Genomic DNA, 22,740 nt, shown 5'->3' with positions numbered 1-22,740 from the left:
CCACCAACCTTTTAAAGTGTGATTGGATCACCTTATAAAACATTTTGGTCTACGAAATTATGAGAAAACGGGCTCGGGAGTCGGTTACGTACGAGGAAGGATTAGCACCCTCGCAACGCCCAAAATTGATACCAATTTGAACAGTTTTGTCTTAATGTCAAAAGCTTGAAAGAATTTGGCAATAAGATCTCTTTTAAAACCGTAATAATTTGAGTTGAAAATCGAAATTCTTTCGTCCCAAAAGAATGCGAACATCACATCCAGCGTGATTGGACACGATATTCTTAAACTTTCGTAACTAAAAATCATCTCGTAATTTGTAAAATCTATTAAAAAGGATATTTTAGATATTTAGACAAACGGGAAATCGCAACCTAGCATGTTAGGGCACTATTTCCCGAATTCCTAAATACAAAAGACATTGCCTTGTTTTTTAAGATTCCTTTGGATTAAATGAAATATAAAAATTTTAAAAACGATGATGCATTTAACCTATTACAAAAGATCAATATTGGATTAATTAAACTACGTACTTTAACATTTCATGCAAATATAATGTAGAAAATGGTAAATACAACATAAATCACACAATATACTTTAACATTTCATGCATATATAATAAAAAATGATGAATAATGGCATAAATGACACAATATACATTATCATTTTATGCATATATGATCATAGATAACATAAATATACATGCATTATCGTTACATGCAAAATACAACGTAGAGCATAATGAATACAACAATATAAATTGCAATATATATATACAACAATATTTCATGCAATTGTAGCTTAAATCAACATAAACAATTAATTTTCATGCAAACGTGATAAACAACAAATCATGTAAACAACAAATAGCTAGTGAGATAGCATTAGCATGTTAAAACAATAAATACAAAAAATATAAAGTGAATAAACAAATCATGAACATAAAAACAAAAAAAAAACGAATAAAATAATAAAAAAGAAGTAAAAAATATATTAGAGCAATGTATAAATGATAAAGGAGAGTTTTTAAAAATAATTACTATATGTAATACATTACATAATATAATAATTCAAGGTCAAATCATCATATTGAATAGGAACAAAATTTTATACTTTTTTTAAAAAATATTATATACTGACCTCTAAATAATGATATATAAATGTAATTTTTAGTAATAATTTAAAATTTTAATTATACATAATAAACAGTTAATAAAATGATATAAAATAAAATAATAAGTAATTAAAAATGATATAATATAATAATTTCCATATATAAATATAGTAAGATAAATAATATATAAAGTAAAATGCATATATAATATAAAAAACGTATATAATATAAAAATAATATACATTATTTATATATATAACTAATGTTTAAAAAATACATATAAAAATTTATAAGAAACGTATATAATAATATAATATGAAAATAATATACATTATTTTATATAACTAATATTTAAAAATAATAATACATATAGTATTTGAAAATAAATTAAATATATATAAAAAAGGACTAAGATCGAAATTTTTTAAAAAAAACTAGGGCTAATTACAAATAAATAAAAATTTGGGGTTTAATTGAAATGCGCATTAGAAATGAGGGACTCACTGGGAAATTATCCCTAATCCCCAAAACGACATCGTTCTCGGCACAGGTCTTACAATGGCTATTAGGACCAAATTACAATAAATGTAAAAGTTTAGAACCAGATTGAAATAAAAATAAAATGAATTTTAGAAAACATAAAAATACGGAAGGATCAATTGGGAAATTATCCCTTTAAACAAAAAATGCGCGGATCCTCACTTTGGAACGACGTCGTTTTGGTTATTAAACAACCATTCTAAAATGACGTCGTATGGGCTATCAATAAATACAAAAAAAGTTTGAAAATTCATTTGGTTCCATGTTTTTAAAAAAAAAAAGAAAGTTCTCTGAAAAGGAGAATAGGAGAGCCTTTCCAGGTTTCTCCGACCTCTGTCAGACCAGACTCCGGTCACCGGGTTCATGCGTCCACGCGCTACACGCGCTACACGCGCTACACGCGCTACACGCGCCACCGTACACGACGGTTTGGAAGGTTCAAAACCTTCACTTTCCTTGGCGAATCACAGGTAACCCCTTTTCCCATTTTAAAATACCAATTTTTCACCAAAATAACTCGCATACATGTTGAACCATAGATAACAGAATATGAAACTAAAGTCACCTTTTAAAGAAACTGCTTGAATTTCTATGAATATCCATATATCTGTTCTCTTTTGTATATATTTTTCGTATGTATAAAAAAAAAGGCCTCTCTTTTACAGTGAAATCATTCAGCTTTTATAGCCTCTATTTACAGGTTTGTATATTCTCTACTCGATTTTTGCCATATTTGCATTCGTCTTTGCTGTTCCTCTTTCCTTTTTTGCAGGTACCATCGAGGATCTCACGGCGAGGAGTGGGCTGGCGTTGATCCGTGCGCCAATCACGACGCAATACAGAGCCTGGAATCACGGCACTGATGGAGGTGACGATGACGGTCACTGGAACGGCGCAAAAAGGGTGTGAAGATTGGCGTGCCTGCGGTGCAAATTCTGGAACCTTCCTCTAGCGTTTGCAGTGCCTAGGGTTTCAAAAACCCTAGGTCTTCCATCATCTGTTTGTAATTTGGGACTCCTTGGGCCGTGCCCATTTGTGGGTTGGGTGTAACCGGGCATAGGGTTCTTAGGCTACATGGGTCTTGAGTCATCAGGCTTTTAGGCCCATTTCTAAACTGGACATTACAACATGGACATTTATTTATTTAATTTACAAATTTCGTTTATTTCATTGCATGGGCCCTGGCAAATTTGGGGTGCTACAATAGAGTCGATATCATCTGGCACGAAATCAAGTTGTAGATCCCAAGTTGTTGAGCACCATTGGAAGGGAACATTTAAAAGTCAAGAATTGTGCCTTATCCATTTTGCAAGTTGGCTTAGAATGTTCTGCAGAGTTTCCAAATGATAGGCTTCATATGAAAGAGGTTGTTACAAAGTTAAAAAAGATCAAAGTAAAGTTATTAAGGGATATGCGACGCGTTCGATGAAGAGACCATTGTTAAATTGACTAAAATAAACATAAGCTTTGCTTTCTAGCAATGTCTTTGATAAATATTTATACAGATGCTCTGTTTTCCTAGAAAGTTTATTAATAGTTATTTCTACATTTAGTGATTTTTTTTAAAAAAAAAATAAGTTTAAGGAATTAGCTACAATAAGGTTGATGGGAGTCTATATTAATCATTGCTCGATGAGCATCTTCTTCTAACAAAGATCGAGCATGATCAGCTGGGTCTTCAAAAGTTGTTAACCTATTAAGATTACTAGGAACAACTTTGGTCATGCAATCTGTCAGTCTATTATGTTCTCGCAAGACATGCCGAAACTTAAGTTGCCAATATTACTTGCATAAATCATGTATTAAACAAAGTTCAGAAAGATTATTATCAACTGCATAACCATTCCCAATTATATCAATTAGCAATATATTTAGATTCAAATAAGTTACACTGAATTTTGATCATCATTTGTACTAATTTTATGAAATTGTATTGGTATAAAAAAAATTTAAGAATATAGGTACAAATTATTAAATGCCCAATATCAAAACATAGCAAAATTTGATCTCTTTTTTCAGTCTTTGCATAAGGTTTTCATTTATTCTATTTTAATAAAAATAATTTTTATAAGCCAAACAAATTTTATTAAAAGAACAAAAATATATAACAGTACATAAAAGGGACATCAACATTTAACACACTCGATACGTATCTTTCTGGTCTTCAACCAATATAAAGTAGTATAGGTTTCATTATGGTTAAGATTTTGATGCGTTTCGACCATTCCAATATGTTTCAGCTCGTTTCAGTCAATACTAACTTATACTAGTTCATACCGGCTTGTACCGATTGATAGGAGCTGCTTGTCTTGAGGTATTGTGCAATGTGTCTAGAGACAATTGATAGATTGTCTTGAGACATGACTTGCCAACGACTATATATAGAAAGCTAGGGGGAAATTATATCTAAGCCTTAAGGGGTAAAGGTATTAATTCTTATAGTAATTCAGGAAATCATTGAATATTGAAGTATACTAAAGTAGTGGAGGTAGGTAATTACAGGTGAACTACTTAAATTGAATTGCCCAAGCTTTCCTTTCCTTTCCTTTCCTTATCATTTAGAAAAGTTTACATTCCGTAAAAAAGATGAATCCAACGAGTATCATGGGAATTGTTACTTTTGTTTACTTAAGACTAATATCCTTCCTATTTTCACACTCCTTCATATAATTTGTTGATTGCCATGAGATTTTGAAGCACTCTAATCTAACTCAAAATTTTCACCCAATGAAATATATTGAGAAACTTTTTATGGTAGAAATAAGAAGATAACTCCCTCCATTGAATTTGCGTAAAAAGATTACTTCTTCAACGATACAACACATTGGGAATGTTTTTTCATAAAAGAAAATATCAATAATTTTTTTTTATTTGGAATTGATAATTGATAATTAATCCTTTTTCATATCTAAGCAGAAAAATCTAATTAGATAATACCAATTTCATCAATCATTCATCAATAGTAACATTTAGAAATTTTAACAGTTTCAAAAATTAACACTCGAGTTAGCTAAACTAGATTAAAATTAATTATAATAATCTCAAAAACATAAAATTCATGAAAAACGAGATTAAAATTACTCACCATGTAAAATGAGAAGCTGAGACTTCAACAGTCTCAACAATGGCTGCTCATATGTTTTCTTTAGTTCTCACGGTTTAGAAAAAGACTTTAGATTGCACAAGTTAAAAGAAGCTATGAAAGTCATGGAAAATTTGGTTGGCCATTATTGAAACTATAAAAGTAAATTGCAAAATAAAAAGTCCAATTTATTTTGAAGTCATTGTTGTACCCATTTCTCGTAAATTCGATGGCTCAATATGGAATTTTATTAGTCAATTGCATAAAAAACAACTTGATAAAGATCTTGTCCAAGTTAAATCATAGATGCAAATTATTAGTGTGAAAAGAAACTAAAGAAAGCTAAGTTTGCTGCGTTACTCATAGAATTGCAATCAGTATAATTAGCTGATTCTTTTTCTTAGTCCTCGTCAGTTCTGAAGCTGCGGTAATTATGTATTTGTGTAGAATTTCAGAGTAAATAATTAAAAATTAAATATATTTTAAGCAAAATTTTTAGAACTAAAATGGTAGTCGAAATATTAGTTAGTATAGTTGGATTAAAAAATCATTAAAAATATTAAAAAAACAATTCAATCAGTTTTTTTAGTCTAGTTCTATTGGTTTGTACTAGTTTATGGGTTAATCGATCTATTGCCTCTCTCTAGACTGGTACCCTTGCCTGTTCGATTGGTTTAGATAATCATGACTCTAAGTCTATATTTTTATCTATACCATTATTTAAGTCTTTGATTGAGTTGACATTATGAGTCAGATGAGCATAAACTCGGTTAGAGAAATTATGGAAATGTCCTTTCGTAATTAAATAAATTATATTATTCGATGGTGCTTTAATCTTTCTACTTCTTAAAAAAAATATGCATATTATAATATCTACGTCAATTACATTAGCAAAACCCTAAATTAACCACTCAAGCAAAGTTTTATTTTGATTTTTTTATTCAATTTAATTTTATTATGCTACACTTCATCTATTGTATATATTAATAATGTTATTAGTTGAGTTGGTTTAGTATTGTTAATTTAATGTATTTAAATGTTTAAATTTAGTTTTACTCACAATTTAATCTAATTTTTTAACTTTAATATCATACATATTTCATGTGTTATTATGATTAATTAGTTTCAAACTATATGATTTCATTATTTATTGGATTTCATTTTTAAACACAAATCTATGTTCTAAATTCATTATTGCCACATGTATACAACTGTGATAGGATTTCTAATATAATTTAAATTTAAAGGATTCTATTTTTTTTAAAAACATTACATAATTACAATTTAAAAAATATTTTTTTTATAGTTTCAAACAATAAATAAATTTTGAATTTTTTTTAGTTTTAAGAGTTTTTAATAACTTTTTTTTAGAATTATGACCAAGTTGAATGTTTTAACTATAGTTCAAAGGTCAAATTAAATATTAACCTTAGAGCCAATGTGCCGCGTAACTTTTCGGTTAAGGATGGAACGACTATTAATGGATGAGTGACCAAAACGTTATAACTCGATATTGTTAGTGACTAAAATATAATTTTTTTATAATTTATTGACAAAAAAATAAATTTAACCAAAATTGAGTGACTATATATTTTTATAAATTACCCAAACAACAAAGTTGAAAGACTTTAAATATTGCACAACAAAGTCCAGGAAAAGACGAGGTTTGAAAAAGAATAACCTTGTATCGGGGAGCATTATTGAATCTATAGAGACTTTAAAATGTGTAAAACATTGAAAAGAAAATGGCCAAAAAGTGATGGAAATTTAGTGACCATGCCAGACCCATCTTAATTATCCTTGAAGAAGAAAAGTGTCCAATTGCTTACAAGGTTTCACATTATAAGTTCATAAGCAATTGTTGACATAGTTGAAACGCTTTTAGATTGCACAAATAAAGTGAAGCCACCAAATCATGGAAAATTGAGTAATCGGGTAAACTATAAAAATAGTTACTCAATTATTAATATCTTTTTATTTTGGTCATTCAAATTTATAATGTTAAAAAAAAGCAAAGTTCAATATGCGTAAGTCTTCTTCATGGCTTTTTCTCCATTAAATTGTTTTTATTTATAATGTTGTTTTATTTATAAAATTATTACTTTAATAAATACATTTCATGTTAGAAAATAAGAAAAATAGATATTCATCTATTTATAAATATTTTTATATTTTTATGTATTTTTATTGAAAAATGATCTTTTAAAATTTTTTTATATTTTTATAGTTTTTTAAGAAATAAAAATAAATTGACAAAATGTGTAAAGTTTAGGGCACTTGTTGAATTTTTTAGATTTAGGGCTAAATTGATAGAATCTATAAATATTGGAGGGTTAAATTTTTTATTATTCCAATAAAAAAAGGACCACTATTAGTGATTTAATGGAAGAATGATCAAAATATTAAATTTTGATAACATTAGTGACTAAAATAGAAAATTTTGAATTCCAGTGATCAAAATAGAAATATATTAATAATTGGGTGACTATTTTTATAGTTTTCCCTTCAATTTATAACAGTCATGAAAAATTAGTGAGTGAATATGTTACCAGCACTCGTCTCTTTGCTAAGAAAATAACATTTCATACTTCAAATAAAAATTTATATAACAAAAAGAATTTAAAATTTAAAATTTAAAATTTATATTTAAATAAAAATAACGTTGCATTTTACAGTTATTAAATAGTTAGCTCGTTGAAATAAAAAATAAAATACATAAAATTAAATGGATAAAAATGAATGAAAATGATCTGAGAATTACTTTAAAATTTTTAAAATTATTATTTAATTAATTATAATTAAATAATTAAAATTTAAAATTAAGGTTAAATTAATTAATCATTACTTATCCGGAATAAAAAAATTAAATATATTTTTTATAGATTCTTTTATTATGAAATTATCGTGACTTTACCAAAATTAAAATTGGCTTAAGAAAAATATTTAATTAAAAAAATAACTAATTAAATGAATTAAATAAATTATATTTTAATTAATAACTAGAAGATTGTTTTCTATTTAAATAATATAAATTTTCCAATCACTTCTGAACCGACAATGTGGAAAGACTTTAGATTGCAGAACGAAGTGAAGCAACCGTCCCAAACCAAACCCAAGGAAGGGGTAAGACAATAAATACTTAGAAAATTGGAGAGCCATTACTGAATCTTGTAAAATTGCTTTTATATTTATTCCAATAATTTATTTTTTTTAAATTGAAATTTCTTGATTTCTTTATTTAATAATGTCCTAAAATAAATGCTGCAAATTATTTTCTAAATCTTGTTATATCAACTTTTTTATATATAAAATGTCGAGAATTATCTATAATTTTTTGTTAATACTTATATAAGAGGATAAATTTGTTTCAGTACGTTCAAATTCACATCCTCCTATACTGGTAACAATGCTAATATCAATGTCAACAAAATTAAGATTCAATTGGCATGTTATAAAAAGAGTTATTTTAGCTCTCTATTTAATTATTCATATATTTTAACCATTAAACTTGTATTGTTTGTCAAATCACCTAAAATAGATAAAAAAAAGTTAGTATGTTTTAATTTTGCATATGAATTGTTACATTAGCAATTAATTATATTTTTATATTTTTTAAAAAATTGATAATTTTTAAAATAATTTAATATTTTTTTATTTTTAAAATTTAAAAAAAAATAATTAATTGCTAACTTAACATTCACGTGACAATCCACGTGTATGCAACATCAGCAAAGTTAACAAACGTTAACTTTTCTATCCGTTTTGGGTAATTCCAAACAAAATTAAAAATAAAATCTTTCAACCACAAAGAAATTTCATGGTTTATTTTAATTTTTAGTCAATATCTTTTTTGTTCAAAATATTTTTAGTCATTAGAAACAAAAATTTATTAGTGTTTAGATGCCGCTAGTTAAGCAGGCGGTATGGTTTGTTTATATTCTTCGAAGTGCTTGTTGAGTTGTCACTCTATATACTTCTGTATTTGATAAAAAGAAAAAGTTATCATATAATTTTATCATGTTCTCTAATAATTTCAATAAACTAAAATAATGTAATAAAAAAGTTGTAACCTTTGTACAAGTGCAATTTAATTACAATACTATATATTATTTCCATGTAAAGTTTAATACTGTAATTTTCTTAAGAATAAAAAGAAATTTAGAAAGAAGTTCCTTAAGCAATAATTACATGATTATATTATCACATTTATAAATTCGGTAGTTTCTACGTAAATCACATTAAAAGAATTTGCAACCTTGCAAGAAGAAATTGCAACATAAACTCCCTTTATATATACACACGTATTATGTAAAAGAAGTTGTGTGGTCATTCAATTATCTGTCTAGCAATCTCAGTTCTGCCTTTGTTGGTTGCTTGATAAACACCCAAATTCAAATGGGGAATACTTTCCTCAACTTATCTCTTCTTATCATCTTCCATTTTTATATGCCTACTTTTTCTATGAAATTAACCACCATACTTACAGATCAATCAGCTCTTCTAGCACTGAAAGATCATGTTATTCATGATCCTAAAAATGTCTTGACAACTAACTGGTCAGCCTCTGCCCCTGTTTGCAATTGGTTTGGTGTAAGTTGTGGATCCAAGCACCGTAAAGTCACAGCTCTAAACCTTACTGGGTTGGGACTCGTAGGCACCCTTCCACCTCACATAGGAAATCTATCATTCCTTTCTTTTCTTCGTATCAGAAGCAATAGTTTCCGTGGGAAATTACCTGTCCAGTTATCCAATTTGCATCGGCTGAAAATTTTAAACTTTGGTAAGTGGAGAAATCCCATCATGGCTGGGATCATTAACTGAACTTCGAATGTTGTTTTTGTACCAAAATAACTTCAAAGGTGTTGTTCCATTCTCTTTAGGCAATTTGTCAAAGCTAGAGATCTTGAGCTTGTTTGAAACTCGGATTTCAGGTTCAATACCCTCCTCCATCTTTAATATATCCTCTTTGCAAAATATTTATCTAAACAATAATATGCTCTCTGGTTTCATACCCTCTGTTCCACGAGATTTGCTTTTGCTAGAAGGCATCGATTTCAATTTCAATAATCTTAGTGGTCATATCCCAGAAGATATGTTCGATCATCTTCCGAATTTGAAAGAATTGACTTTGAGTGTTAACCTGCTTTCTGGTAGAATTCCTGCCAGTCTATTCAAGTGCAAAGAGTTACAAAAGTTATCTTTATCGTATAACCAAATGGAGGGGAGCTTACCAATAGAAATTGGGAATTTGAGTATGCTTCAACACATCTATATTGGTCAGAACCACTTTGAAGGTAATATATGCTAACCATTTGTTAAAGCTTTCTGAAGGATTTTTTTTTTTTGGAAAATGAATTAAGTTAATGAATATAATAATTTGGATGAATCTTCTGCAGAGATTGAAAATATAGTTAAAATTTTCAAAAGAAGATTGAAAAATAAACTAATAAACTACCAGAAAATGATGAGAGAACTATTGTTTAATTTCCAACTCGACTTGGAAGCGTGTATGACACCTAATATAATGTTAAATATCCTGCTAATGGTGCTTTATTTATTTTAGGCATAATGATTTATTTAGCCCTTCAACTTTATAAAAAAAATCTATTTTAGCTCACTATTTAATTTTTCACTTTTTTTAGCCCTTAAACTTGCATTGTTTTTGAAATCACCCCAAAAATAGATGGAAAAGTTAATGTTTGTTAACTTTGCTAATGTGGCATATACGTATGCCATGTTAGCAATTAGATAAATTTTAATTTTTTAAAAAAATAATTTTTATAATTTTTTTGAATTTTTTAAATTTTAAAAAATTAATTTGTTGATGTGATATACGCGTGGACTTTTCAATCTGTTTTGGGGTGATTTAACAAACATAACAAGTTTAAGGGCTAAAAGAGATGAAAATTAAATGGAGGGCTAAAATGACTTTTTTTTATAAAGTTGAAGAGCTAAACAAGTCATTATGCCTAGAGTTCTCCATGGGCCGGGTCGGGCCGAGTTCGGGATGGGCCCTAACAAAACTTTAGGCTTGATTGCTAGGCCTAAGATCGGCCCAAAAATGAACTTAAATTTTTGTCCAAACCCGACTCACATTAATGTTAAACTCGGGCCCGAATCGACTCAGCCCATATTAAAGCCTAAAGTATCAGTACCATAGGAAATGTATCGATACTTGCTATGAGGTATTGATACCTTGGGGCGGGTATCGATACTCAAGTAATTTTTCTTTAATTTTCAAAACATCGAACCTTATAGCGGTATCGCTACCACGCAGGGTATCAATACTTTTGTGAAAGGAACCGATACTTTGTTAAGGGTATTAGTATTATTGACTTTTTAGACATGTATTTGGGTCAGGCATGAGCCAAAAGGCCTACCCGACGCCCGACCCATTTATAAAATGGATTTTTTTTCCAAACTCATATTTTGTGCCTATATTTTTTGTCCAAACCCTTCCACATCTCGGGTGGACCTTCGGCTCGTGCCAGGTGGCCTAGCCCATGGACATGTCTAATTATGCCTTTACTTTATTCTTATAATCCTTGGTAGGAGATGAATTTTGATTTTGATATGTGATGTCGAAACCATTTTCAAATCGAGTTTTGAAAATGGGAATCGATTTTAAAAAACGAAAACGGGAGTTGCCACCAATGTTTTTAGGTGTGATTGGATCACCTTTAAAACATTTTGTTTTAAAATCATTAGTTTTGGTGCACGAAATAAAAGAACAGGTTCGGGAGTCGGTTACGTACGAGGAAGGATTAGCACCCTTGTAACGCCCAAAAATTGGTACCTAATTGATTATCAAATGTCTTTAATGTCGGAAATTTAAAAAATTTTAAGATGTAATCCTCTTTAAAATACTTTGATTTTGAAAATTTGGATTCACTCGTATCAAAACATTGACACTAAGTTAACCTTTTGGAAATCCCTATCTCGAAACGACAAATCGCCACATCCAATAAGTTAGGACACAACGCTTTGAAATTCCAAGACAGTTGCTCGTATTTTGAAAATCTTAAAAACTTAGAAGGGTACTTGACTATTCGAACTCAACGAGAAAAGTTGCAACCCAATAAGTTAGGGCACTACTTTTCTCGAAACTTTCAAATACTAAGCATTGCCTTTTTTATTTTTATAAAACTTTTAAATATTGTTTTAAATGACCTTTTAGAGTGACAATTCTATATTACGAAACATAGATATTCAAATAGCGTATATTATAAAGTATTATAACACTTTATATAAATGCAATCACTATATAGAGGGTAAAATGGAATAATAAAAATAATCATGCTAAGCAAATAGGAATATACCCAAAAGAAAGCATAATAAATGAACTAATTATATACAATATATCATAAATAAAACATTAAATAATATAAAAAACATGGTAAATATTAATGTGTAAAATATGTATGAGTAAAAATAGATGACATGCATAGCAAATGGATAAATAGAATCTACATAAAATATAAAATATACAATCCAATAATTTAATGTACACATGAATGGATTAATAAATGAAATGATGCATATAATACAATATATCAATGTACATATATAAAAATATGCATTTGAAAGTAAATTATAAAAGTCTAAGATATTACATAACATATGAAATACATAACATAACAATAATACATTAATTCTAAAGTAAAAACAAATATTGTATAATAATAATAAAAACATAAGTTTTAAAAATATATGTAAATATAAACAATTGATAAATAGAATGAGCATATAAAAAATGTGATATTTAATAATAAATTTAAAATATAATATATAATAAAAAATATATTTATAAGAATAATAATTATATAAAATATATAAAATATATTGGTTTAGAAAAATAATGTATAAAATATCAAATATGTAAAAGAATTTATATTTATAATGAAATGATTATATAATATATATACATGCATAGAAAATATATATTTGAAAATAAACTATATAAAAAGGTTAAATATTATGATATATAAAATACATAATCAAATGTATAAAAGATAGAAAAAAATATACATATTTGAAAAATGAAGAAATTAAAATAAAAAAGGGTTGAAAAACTAAGATAGACGAAGAATAAAATAAGAACAAACCACGGAGAGTAAGAACGCAAGAGGGAGAGAAATTTGAGTGAATGCTCTCAAGAATTCTTATTGCTTCCCAAAACTCAAGTGATTTACAATGAAGGGAGAGGCCTCTATTTATAGTTGAGCCTCCCCAAATCCAACGGTACAGATCAATTACATCAACGGTTAAGATTAAAGGATATCTACAAATTAAATCTCCAAGATTACAAAATCATATCTTCTAAGATTGTATATCATATCTAAGATTGCAATCATATCTAAGATTGTATCATATCTAAGATTGCATATCATTGAAGATTATATTTCCATATAAGTCAAGCTTGTAGATGGACCTTAAATCTTTTTAAATAATGGGCTATTCCGATCGGGCCAAATTATATTTGTAATTCTGGACTGAACTTGGACTTCGTTTTTTTTGGGGGTTTATTATTTTAAATACTGAAATGGGCCGGGCAAAATTGAGTGTCTACATGTGAAATTTATAATTGCAGGTGAAATTCCTAAACAAATTGTGAATTTAACTCTTCTGAAGGGGTTTGATTGTTCCAAAAACAATTTTATAGGTGAATGTATAAGAAAGAATTAAATTATTTCCAAATTATTTTTATTAATTTGCAACTTTTACTGGTAGGTTTAATTTCTATTAGTATATGTAGCCTTATGTGCTTTGAACTTTATTCTGCTCAATGGCTTTCTGTGTTTTGATTATTTTACAATGTTTAAAAAATATAAGCAAGTGTTTCATATATAAACTCTTTCCTTCCCCATAGTTGTCTAATATTTTTGTTTGATAAAATTTATGGCAGGTATAATACCACATGAGATTGGCACCCTAAAGAATCTACTATTGTTGAGCATGGAAAATAACAGTTTTGTTGGTTCTATTCCTCCACAAGTATTTAATATTTCGACTCTAACGACGATTTCTTTGGAAGGAAATCAGCTCTCTGGCCATCTTCCATCAAACATGGGCCTATTCCTTCCAAACATGGAGGAATTATATCTTGGTTTGAATCACCTTGTCGGCTCGATCCCAATGTATATTTCCAATGCCTCTCAGCTCAGTCTTCTTGACATGTCTAGTAATTACTTTTCAAGGACTATTCCTGATAATCTGGGCAATCTAAGAAATTTAAAGATTCTCAACCTGGAGAATAATAATTTAACTTCCTCGAGAATGAGCTTTCTCTTTTCTTTGACAAACTGTAGAGTCTTGGAGAAGATTCATTTCGGTGTCAACCCACTTATTAGTGGTGAACTTCCAAGACTAGTAGGAAATCTCTCAAGTTCTCTTGAACAGTTCTCTGCTTATTCATGCAACATCAGGGGTAGCATCCCCAGTGAAATTGAAAACTTAAGTCACTTGATATGTAACAACCCGGTTTTGATCCTAATCAGAATAGTGGTTTCGGGACCACAAATCTGAATTAGAAAAATATTATTAATATTATTTTGTGTGTTTATTTCGTGTGCATTTGATTGTGTAAAATTTTCGTGTTTTAATTTCGTCGTTTAAGTGTCCGATTTAATAAAAGGGTTTAATCGCGTAAAATAAAAGTTAAAGGTTAAAATTTAAAAGCACCTATTTGTAGTTGTCTTTTTAAGTGGGAGGTCTAAAGATGTAATTAGACCAAGATTTAGTTAGTGGGTGGTATATGCCAACATTGCCCTTAAGTTATGTAATTTATAATTTATTTAATTAAGGTTAATTTAGTCATTAAGTAAATTATAATATTATAACTAAAATAAGTCATAAAAAGATGAATATGTTCATCTTTGTTAGCCGAATATTGGAAAGGAAGAAACCATCCATGGTTTCTTAAGTTTCGGCACTTTCATAGCAAAATTAAGGTATGCTTTGGTTTCGGTTTTTGATAATTTTTACGTTTTTGAGATCGTTGCTTTGAATACTACCCGACCCATGCTTGAATTTCTAATTTTAATGAATATTTTGAGTTATGCCATTGATGAATATTTGTGTTTTGTGATGTTTGATGATGAATAATGGAAGATATGTCTTAGATTAACATGTTTTGTCTTGGGATTTTGATGAATTTGAGTATTTAGGGCTAAATTGTGAAAATAAATTTTTGAGGGACTAAAATGTGAAATAAATGCAATGTGTGGACTTGTATGAGAACCATGAATATTCGGCCCTTGTGTGTTATGGGCAAATTTTGTGTATTTTGTGTTTTGTGCAAAAAGGACTAAATTGCAAAAAGTGCAAAATGTTAGGGGCAAAATGGTAATTTTCCCATTTATGTATTGTTGGACTCAAATGAATGTTTTGATGAATAAAAAGGTTAAATTTGACTATGTTTAGATCAAGGAACGAAGAAAACGAATTTGGATCGAGGGAAGTCGAAGGTAATCGAATAGTCGATCGTGTTTGCTGATATCCGAGGTAAGTCTATTAGCAACTAAAAGTTATTAAGTTAATATTTATACATGCATACTAATTTTATCTTATGATTGAGCTATAATTTAAAGTATAATAGTTGAATAAACTTTGGACTATAGATATTGTATATAACATGTTCGAATATACAAGTATGATCTTGTATAAATTATTGGATTAATCAAAGGTATGTATAAGATATAGGTATATATATATATGGTTTGAATGATTATATAAGTATGTATATATATATATAAAGTCGAATAAGCATGCAAATATACATGTATGTGTTGTGTATTGAATTTAGTTATGTCATTATATAAGTATGCGAGGATTGATTGTGCATTTATATATGTACAAGTTTTTGTTTTGAAATTGAGTATGAAATTATACATTCATATGGTAGATTCGAATATGTATAAATGCACATGTATAAATTCTTGAATCGAAATTTGGTATGGAATTATATACGTATGTGAAAGTTTCGATTTTGTATGTATATTCACGTAAAAGTTTTTGAATGGTAGTGAAGATATGAAATTGTTAGTTTGAATTATTATAAAGTGATTGAATGTAATACAGACGTTACGTCTAGCAGGCTTAATGCCGGTGAAGTAATTCAGACTTTAAGTCTAGCAGGCTTAATGCCGGTGATACATTTCAGACTTTAAGTCTAGCAGGCTTAATGCCGGTGATACATTTCAGACTATATGTCTAGCAGGCTTAATGCCGGTGATACATTTCAGACTATATGTCTAGCAGGCTAAGTGCCGGTGTACTGAATCAGGCTTTAAGCCTAGCAGGCAAATTGCCGGTGAATCTGTTTAAATTGTGTTAGAATATGCAATGGATATATCTATGATTTGTGATTATATGAAATCGATGAATACATATGTACATTAGATATATGTGATTGCTGAATCTATAAATGCATATGGTGATATGTGGTAGTTAAACATATATATGTTGAGCCTATGTGTTTGATAATTAATCATGTATGCATTTGAGATATATATATATATGTGTGTATTTCGAATGTATGTGTTACCTAGGTATTCAGGTATAAATTCATAATGAGTATATTTATATACAAACAAATATAAGATGTGATTGATGTATATATATTTGTGTTAGATTTGAATTGATTTAGAACTTACCATGAGTGTACATATACAATCGGTTTGATATGTATATAATATGTATATATATGCTCGGTGGTATACATTCAATTGTAATGTTGTTTTGTATAATATATATATTAAACTGAATTCATCCGACAGGTATACATATCTGACTATAAATGAAATGGTCTGAGTAGAATAATGTATGAATGTTAGTTGGTTGTGTTAGTTGAAATTTCAGTAGAATAGATTAAAAAGGTTATAATAATTATGTGTTTATAATTATACATTTAGTTATGCTGGAGACTTACTAAGCTATAAAAGCTTACTTCGTTTGCTTTCGTTCATTCGTTTTTATAGATTTGGAGACGCGTTACGAGCTCGGGGATCATCAGCACAGTCCATCACACTATCGACTTCTTTTGGTATTTTGTTAAATATTTGAACTCGATCTTATGGCATGTATAGGCTTGATAATGTTTTGGTTAGTTTTGAATCCTATTGTGTAAATAGCAATGTGAAAAGAGTTTAGTTTCCATGCTTGAATTTGATTATATATGTTCATGAATTGGACTTGCATTTGGAATTAGATATTAAAGTTATGTTTATGTGAGCTTGGTTTCGTAATACCTCGTAACCCTGATTCGGCGACGGAGACGGGTTAGGGGTGTTACATTTTATTGGTATCAGAGCTACGGTTTAGTCGATTCTTGGACTAACGTAGCATGTATGAGTCTAGCTATACATGCCATAATTTTTATATCGAGATAGTGTGATGACTGCTGATGTCTAAAAATGTGTTTTCGTATAGTAATGGATCCCGATCGAGCCGTAGCCGATGATGTTGAGAGTATAGCGCCTGCTCCCGCACAAGGGACAAAGCCGGTAGATTCTCGACCGACCTCGAGTAACCAGGAGGGAGAGGCTAAACAAGCCTTCTACCAAATGATGAATGACTGGTTTACTCATTATGTCCGGACTAATCCGGTTACACAACAACCTCCACCCCCGACTAATCCATCTTCGATTCCTGTTATACCCCAAGTAAGTGATCCGATGAGATTACTTAAGCCTCCGGTTGACAAAATTCGAAAACACGGGGCCGAAGAGTTCAGAGCTACTGATGACGATGATGCTGAGCGAGCTGAATTCTGGCTTGATAATACTATTCGAGTGTTTGATGAGTTGTCTTGCACCCCTGATGAGTGCTTGAAATGTGCCATATCCTTGCTACGGGACACTGCATATCACTGGTGGAATACACTAGTATCGGTGGTTCCGAAAGAGCGAGTGACCTGGGAATTCTTTCAGACTGAGTTTTGTAAGAAATACATCAGCCAGAGATTTATTGATCAGAAACGTAAGGAATTTCTTGAACTGAAACAGGGTCGTATGACAGTGACAGAATATGAACGGAAATTTGTGAGACTTAGTAGATATGCTCGAGAGTGTGTTTCAACTGAAGCTATCATGTGTAGAAGATTTGAAGATGGGCTGAATGAAGATATTAAACTGTTAGTTGGTATACTTGAGATAAAAGAGTTCATAGTACTTGTTGAACGAGCTTGTAAAGCTGAGGAGCTCGGGAAAGAGAAGAGGAAAGCTGACTATGAAGCTCGAGATTCTCGTAAAAGATCATTCAGTAAATCATTTCAGTCGACCACAAGGAAATTCAGAGCGGATCATAGCCAATCTAAAGCTACTGCAGGGTTTCCTAAGTATGATCGAGATCGACCCCCTGTGAGTTCACGAGCTACTTCAGTTGCTAGCGTTGGTAGTGTTCAACAAAATAGATCAGAGTGCAAGCATTGTGGGAAATGGCATCCTGGGGATTGCAGATTCCATGATCGGTCTTGCTTCAAGTGTGGTTCAAAAGATCATTTCATTCGAGAGTGTCCGATGGTAGCTGAGCAAAACACTGTGCAGGATACCAGACCGAGTAATGTGCCAGTCCGAGGTAGACCGCCGAGACAATTGAGTAATGTAAGTGGTAGTCAGAGAGGAACCAGGGACACAGCAATTCGATCTGAGGCCCGTGCACCTGCCAGAGCTTATGCCATCCGTGCTCGAGAGGAGGCTTCTTCTCCAGATGTTATTACTGGTACTTTCACTCTTTATGATACTAATGTTATTGCATTGGTTGATCCTGGTTCGACTTATTCTTATGTGTGTGAGACTTTAGTATTCAGTAAGACTTTGCCTGTTGAGTCTACTGAGTTTGTAATTAAAGTATCGAACCCCCTGGGCCGGTGTGTTTTGGTTGACAAAGTGTGCAAGAATTGTCCGTTGATGATTCGAGATTTATGTTTTCCAGCTGATTTGATGTTGTTACCATTCGACGAGTTCGATATAATTCTGGGTATGGATTGGTTAACTCTGCATGATGCTATTGTAAACTGCAAACGGAAAACTATTGATCTACGGTGTCAGAATGATGAGATTATTCGGATCGAATCTAATGATCTGAATGGTTTATCAGCAATAATATCCTCGATGTCGGCTCAGAAGTATGTGAGAAGGGGTTGTGAAGCTTACCTTGCATTTGTTCTTGATAGTAAAGTGACCGAAAAGAAGATTGAATCTGTACCAGTAGTGTGTGAGTATTCAGACGTGTTTCCCGAAGAATTACCGGGTTTGCCACCTATTCGAGAGGTAGAGTTTGGTATTGAGTTAGTACCAGGGACGACTCCCATATCGATAGCTCCGTACCGTATGGCACCGACCGAATTAAAAGAATTGAAAGTACAGTTGCAAGAGCTGACTGATAAAGGTTTTGCACGACCGAGTTTCTCTCCTTGGGGTGCACCAGTTCTATTTGTGAGAAAGAAAGACGGAACGATGAGAATGTGCATTGATTACCGGCAACTCAATAAAGTGACTATAAAGAATAAGTATCCGTTACCACGGATTGATGATTTGTTCGATCAGTTGAAAGGGGCTACTGTGTTTTCAAAGATAGATCTGAGATCAGGCTACTATCAGTTGCGAGTTAAAGACTCTGATGTGCCAAAGACTGCTTTCCGAACGAGGTACGGACATTATGAGTTTCTTGTTATGCCTTTCGGACTTACTAATGCACCTGCTATTTTCATGGATTTGATGAATCGGATCTTTAGGAAGTATCTGGATCGGTTTGTGGTAGTATTTATTGATGACATTTTGATCTACTCTCGAGACGAAAATGAGCATGCTGAACATCTGAGACTTGTGTTACAAACTTTGCGAGATAAGCAGTTGTATGCAAAGTTTAGTAAATGTGAGTTCTGGTTACGTGAAGTCAGTTTTCTGGGCCATGTTGTATCAGCATCGGGTATTTGGGTTGATCCGAGTAAAATTTTAGCTATACTTGATTGGAAACCTCCGAGGAATGTTTCGGAAGTTCGAAGCTTTCTGGGGCTCGCTGGCTATTATAGACGTTTTGTGAAAGGGTTCTCTATGATTGCGACCCCGATGACAAGGCTACTACAAAAAGACGTTAAGTTTGAGTGGTCAGAAAAGTGCCAGAAAAGTTTCGATCAGTTGAAAGCTCTTTTAACCAAAGCTCCAGTCCTAGTTCAACCCGAATCGGGTAAAGAGTTTGTTATCTATAGTGATGCATCTTTAAATGGTTTGGGCTGTGTATTGATGCAGGAAGGCAAAGTTGTAGCCTATGCCTCGAGACAGTTAAAGCCGCATGAAAAGAACTATCCGACGCATGATCTGGAATTGGCCGCTATTGTATTTGCGTTAAAAATATGGCGTCACTATCTGTTTGGCGAAAGATGTCATGTTTATTCCGATCATAAAAGCTTGAAATATTTGATGACTCAGAAAGATCTGAATTTGAGACAGCGTCGATGGTTAGAATTGTTGAAAGATTACGAGCTCGTGATTGACTATCATCCGGGAAAGGCTAATGTTGTTGCTGATGCCCTAAGTCGAAAATCACTGTTTGCTTTGCGTGCAATGAATGCACATATGGTTATGTCTGATGATGGTGCGATAGTAGCTGAGTTGAAAGCAAAACCGTTATTTGTTCAACAGATTTGTGAAGCTCAAAAAGCCGATGATGATTTAATTGCAAAACGAACTCAGTGTGACTTAAATGTTGATTCAGAGTTTCTAGTTGATACTGAGGATTGTTTGAGATTCAGAAACCGATTATGTGTTCCGAAAAATCCAGAGTTAATTCAGATGATTTTGAATGAAGCCCATAATAGTCGATTTTCTGTTCATCCGGGTAGCACGAAAATGTATAATGATCTGAAACAACACTATTGGTGGCATGGAATGAAACGAGACATTTCTGACTTTGTTTCGAAATGTTTAATATGTCAGCAAGTAAAAGCCGAGCATCAGGTACCTTCTGGATTGCTGCAGCCGATCATGATACCTGAATGGAAATGGGACAGAGTTACGATGGATTTTGTATCCGGTTTACCGTTAACACCCAGCAAGAAAGATGCAATTTGGGTTGTTGTGGATAGATTGACAAAATTGGCTCACTTTATTCCGGTTCGTATTGATTATTCGCTTGATAAACTTGCTGAATTGTACATTTCTCAGATTGTAAAATTGCACGGAGTGCCTATTTCTATTATTTCGGACAGAGACCCGAGATTTACATCGCGGTTTTGGAAGAAATTACAAGATGCTTTAGGTACGAAACTACATTTTAGCACAGCTTTCCATCCGCAAACAGATGGTCAATCGGAGCGAATTATACAGATACTTGAGGACATGTTGAGATGTTGCATTCTCGAGTTTGAAGGTACGTGGGAACGATATTTACCTTTGATTGAATTTGCTTATAATAACAGCTTTCAATCTAGTATTAAAATGGCACCTTATGAGGCTTTGTACGGTCGTAAATGTCGTACACCACTGTATTGGACCGAGCTCAGTGAAAATAGGATACACGGGGTTGATTTGATTAAAGAGACCGAACAGAAAGTGAAAGTGATTCGGGACAGCCTGAAATCAGCATCAGATCGTCAGAAATCTTATGCGGATTTGAGAAGAAAAGATATAGAATTTCAGATCGGAGATAAAGTGTTTTTGAAAGTCTCACCGTGGAAGAAAGTACTCAGATTCGGTCGTAAAGGCAAATTGAGTCCAAGATTCATTGGACCGTATGAGATTATAGAACGTGTCGGACCGGTTGCTTATAGATTGATGTTACCACCTGAGTTAGAAAAGATTCACAATGTATTTCATGTTTCGATGCTCCGTAGATACCGATCTGATCCTTCACATGTGATTTGTCCGACGGAGATTGAAATTAACCCTGATATGTCATATGAAGAAGAACCGATTAGCATTCTGGCTCGTGAGATCAAGGAATTACGAAATAAGAAAATTCCGTTAGTTAAAGTATTGTGGCATAAACACGGAGTTGAAGAAGCAACTTGGGAGTCAGAGGATACAATGAAGGAGCGTTATCCAAACCTATTCACCGGTAAGATTTTCGGGGACGAAAATCCCTAAGGGGGGGAGAGTTGTAACAACCCGGTTTTGATCCTAATCAGAATAGTGGTTTCGGGACCACAAATCTGAATTAGAAAAATATTATTAATATTATTTTGTGTGTTTATTTCGTGTGCATTTGATTGTGTAAAATTTTCGTGTTTTAATTTCGTCGTTTAAGTGTCCGATTTAATAAAAGGGTTTAATCGCGTAAAATAAAAGTTAAAGGTTAAAATTTAAAAGCACCTATTTGTAGTTGTCTTTTTAAGTGGGAGGTCTAAAGATGTAATTAGACCAAGATTTAGTTAGTGGGTGGTATATGCCAACATTGCCCTTAAGTTATGTAATTTATAATTTATTTAATTAAGGTTAATTTAGTCATTAAGTAAATTATAATATTATAACTAAAATAAGTCATAAAAAGATGAATATGTTCATCTTTGTTAGCCGAATATTGGAAAGGAAGAAACCATCCATGGTTTCTTAAGTTTCGGCACTTTCATAGCAAAATTAAGGTATGCTTTGGTTTCGGTTTTTGATAATTTTTACGTTTTTGAGATCGTTGCTTTGAATACTACCCGACCCATGCTTGAATTTCTAATTTTAATGAATATTTTGAGTTATGCCATTGATGAATATTTGTGTTTTGTGATGTTTGATGATGAATAATGGAAGATATGTCTTAGATTAACATGTTTTGTCTTGGGATTTTTGATGAATTTGAGTATTTAGGGCTAAATTGTGAAAATAAATTTTTGAGGGACTAAAATGTGAAATAAATGCAATGTGTGGACTTGTATGAGAACCATGAATATTCGGCCCTTGTGTGTTATGGGCAAATTTTGTGTATTTTGTGTTTTGTGCAAAAAGGACTAAATTGCAAAAAGTGCAAAATGTTAGGGGCAAAATGGTAATTTTCCCATTTATGTATTGTTGGACTC

The 22,740-nt window shown here is 31.3% G+C and overlaps 2 protein-coding genes and 1 long non-coding RNA gene across 3 annotated transcripts; all 3 read left to right on the top strand.

Annotated features, from left to right (window-relative positions):
* The first annotated feature begins 1,891 nt into the window (after nucleotides 1–1,891).
* On the top strand, nucleotides 1,892–2,824 carry LOC107954842 (uncharacterized). Its single transcript, XM_016890531.2, has 2 exons — nucleotides 1,892–2,124; nucleotides 2,427–2,824. The coding sequence occupies exons 1-2, from the start codon at nucleotides 1,917–1,919 to the stop codon at nucleotides 2,561–2,563; spliced, it is 345 nt and encodes a 114-aa protein (XP_016746020.1). The 5' UTR covers nucleotides 1,892–1,916; the 3' UTR covers nucleotides 2,564–2,824.
* Nucleotides 2,825–9,131: 6,307 nt separating this feature from the next.
* LOC107956207 (probable LRR receptor-like serine/threonine-protein kinase At3g47570) lies at nucleotides 9,132–10,044 on the top strand. Its single transcript, XM_016891931.1, has 2 exons — nucleotides 9,132–9,516; nucleotides 9,617–10,044. Exons 1-2 carry the CDS (start codon nucleotides 9,132–9,134, stop codon nucleotides 10,042–10,044), a joined length of 813 nt encoding a protein of 270 aa, XP_016747420.1.
* A 6,676-nt stretch (nucleotides 10,045–16,720) lies between these two features.
* Nucleotides 16,721–17,318, top strand: LOC121204610 (uncharacterized). Its single transcript, XR_005899763.1, has 2 exons — nucleotides 16,721–16,779; nucleotides 17,166–17,318. It is a non-coding gene; the product is annotated as an uncharacterized lncRNA (long non-coding RNA).
* Nucleotides 17,319–22,740: the final 5,422 nt, after the last annotated feature.

Source organism: Gossypium hirsutum, chromosome A01 (assembly GCF_007990345.1).
Source record: "Gossypium hirsutum isolate 1008001.06 chromosome A01, Gossypium_hirsutum_v2.1, whole genome shotgun sequence".
Classification (NCBI taxonomy): domain Eukaryota; kingdom Viridiplantae; phylum Streptophyta; class Magnoliopsida; order Malvales; family Malvaceae; genus Gossypium; species Gossypium hirsutum.
Note: the sequence above shows the minus strand (reverse complement) of the source record. Positions and strands in the feature narration are given on the sequence as shown.

Excerpts from the sequence above, each read along its gene's own strand:
- LOC107956207 (XM_016891931.1), top strand. The coding sequence starts at position 9,132 with ATGGGGAATACTTTCCTCAACTTATCTCTTCTTATCATCTTCCATTTT. Across the intron at positions 9,517-9,616 it reads GCTGAAAATTTTAAACTTTG|GCAATTTGTCAAAGCTAGAG; the intron begins GTAAGTGGAGAA and ends CATTCTCTTTAG.
- LOC107954842 (XM_016890531.2), top strand. The coding sequence starts at position 1,917 with ATGTTTTTAAAAAAAAAAAGAAAGTTCTCTGAAAAGGAGAATAGGAGA. Across the intron at positions 2,125-2,426 it reads CTTTCCTTGGCGAATCACAG|GTACCATCGAGGATCTCACG; the intron begins GTAACCCCTTTT and ends CCTTTTTTGCAG.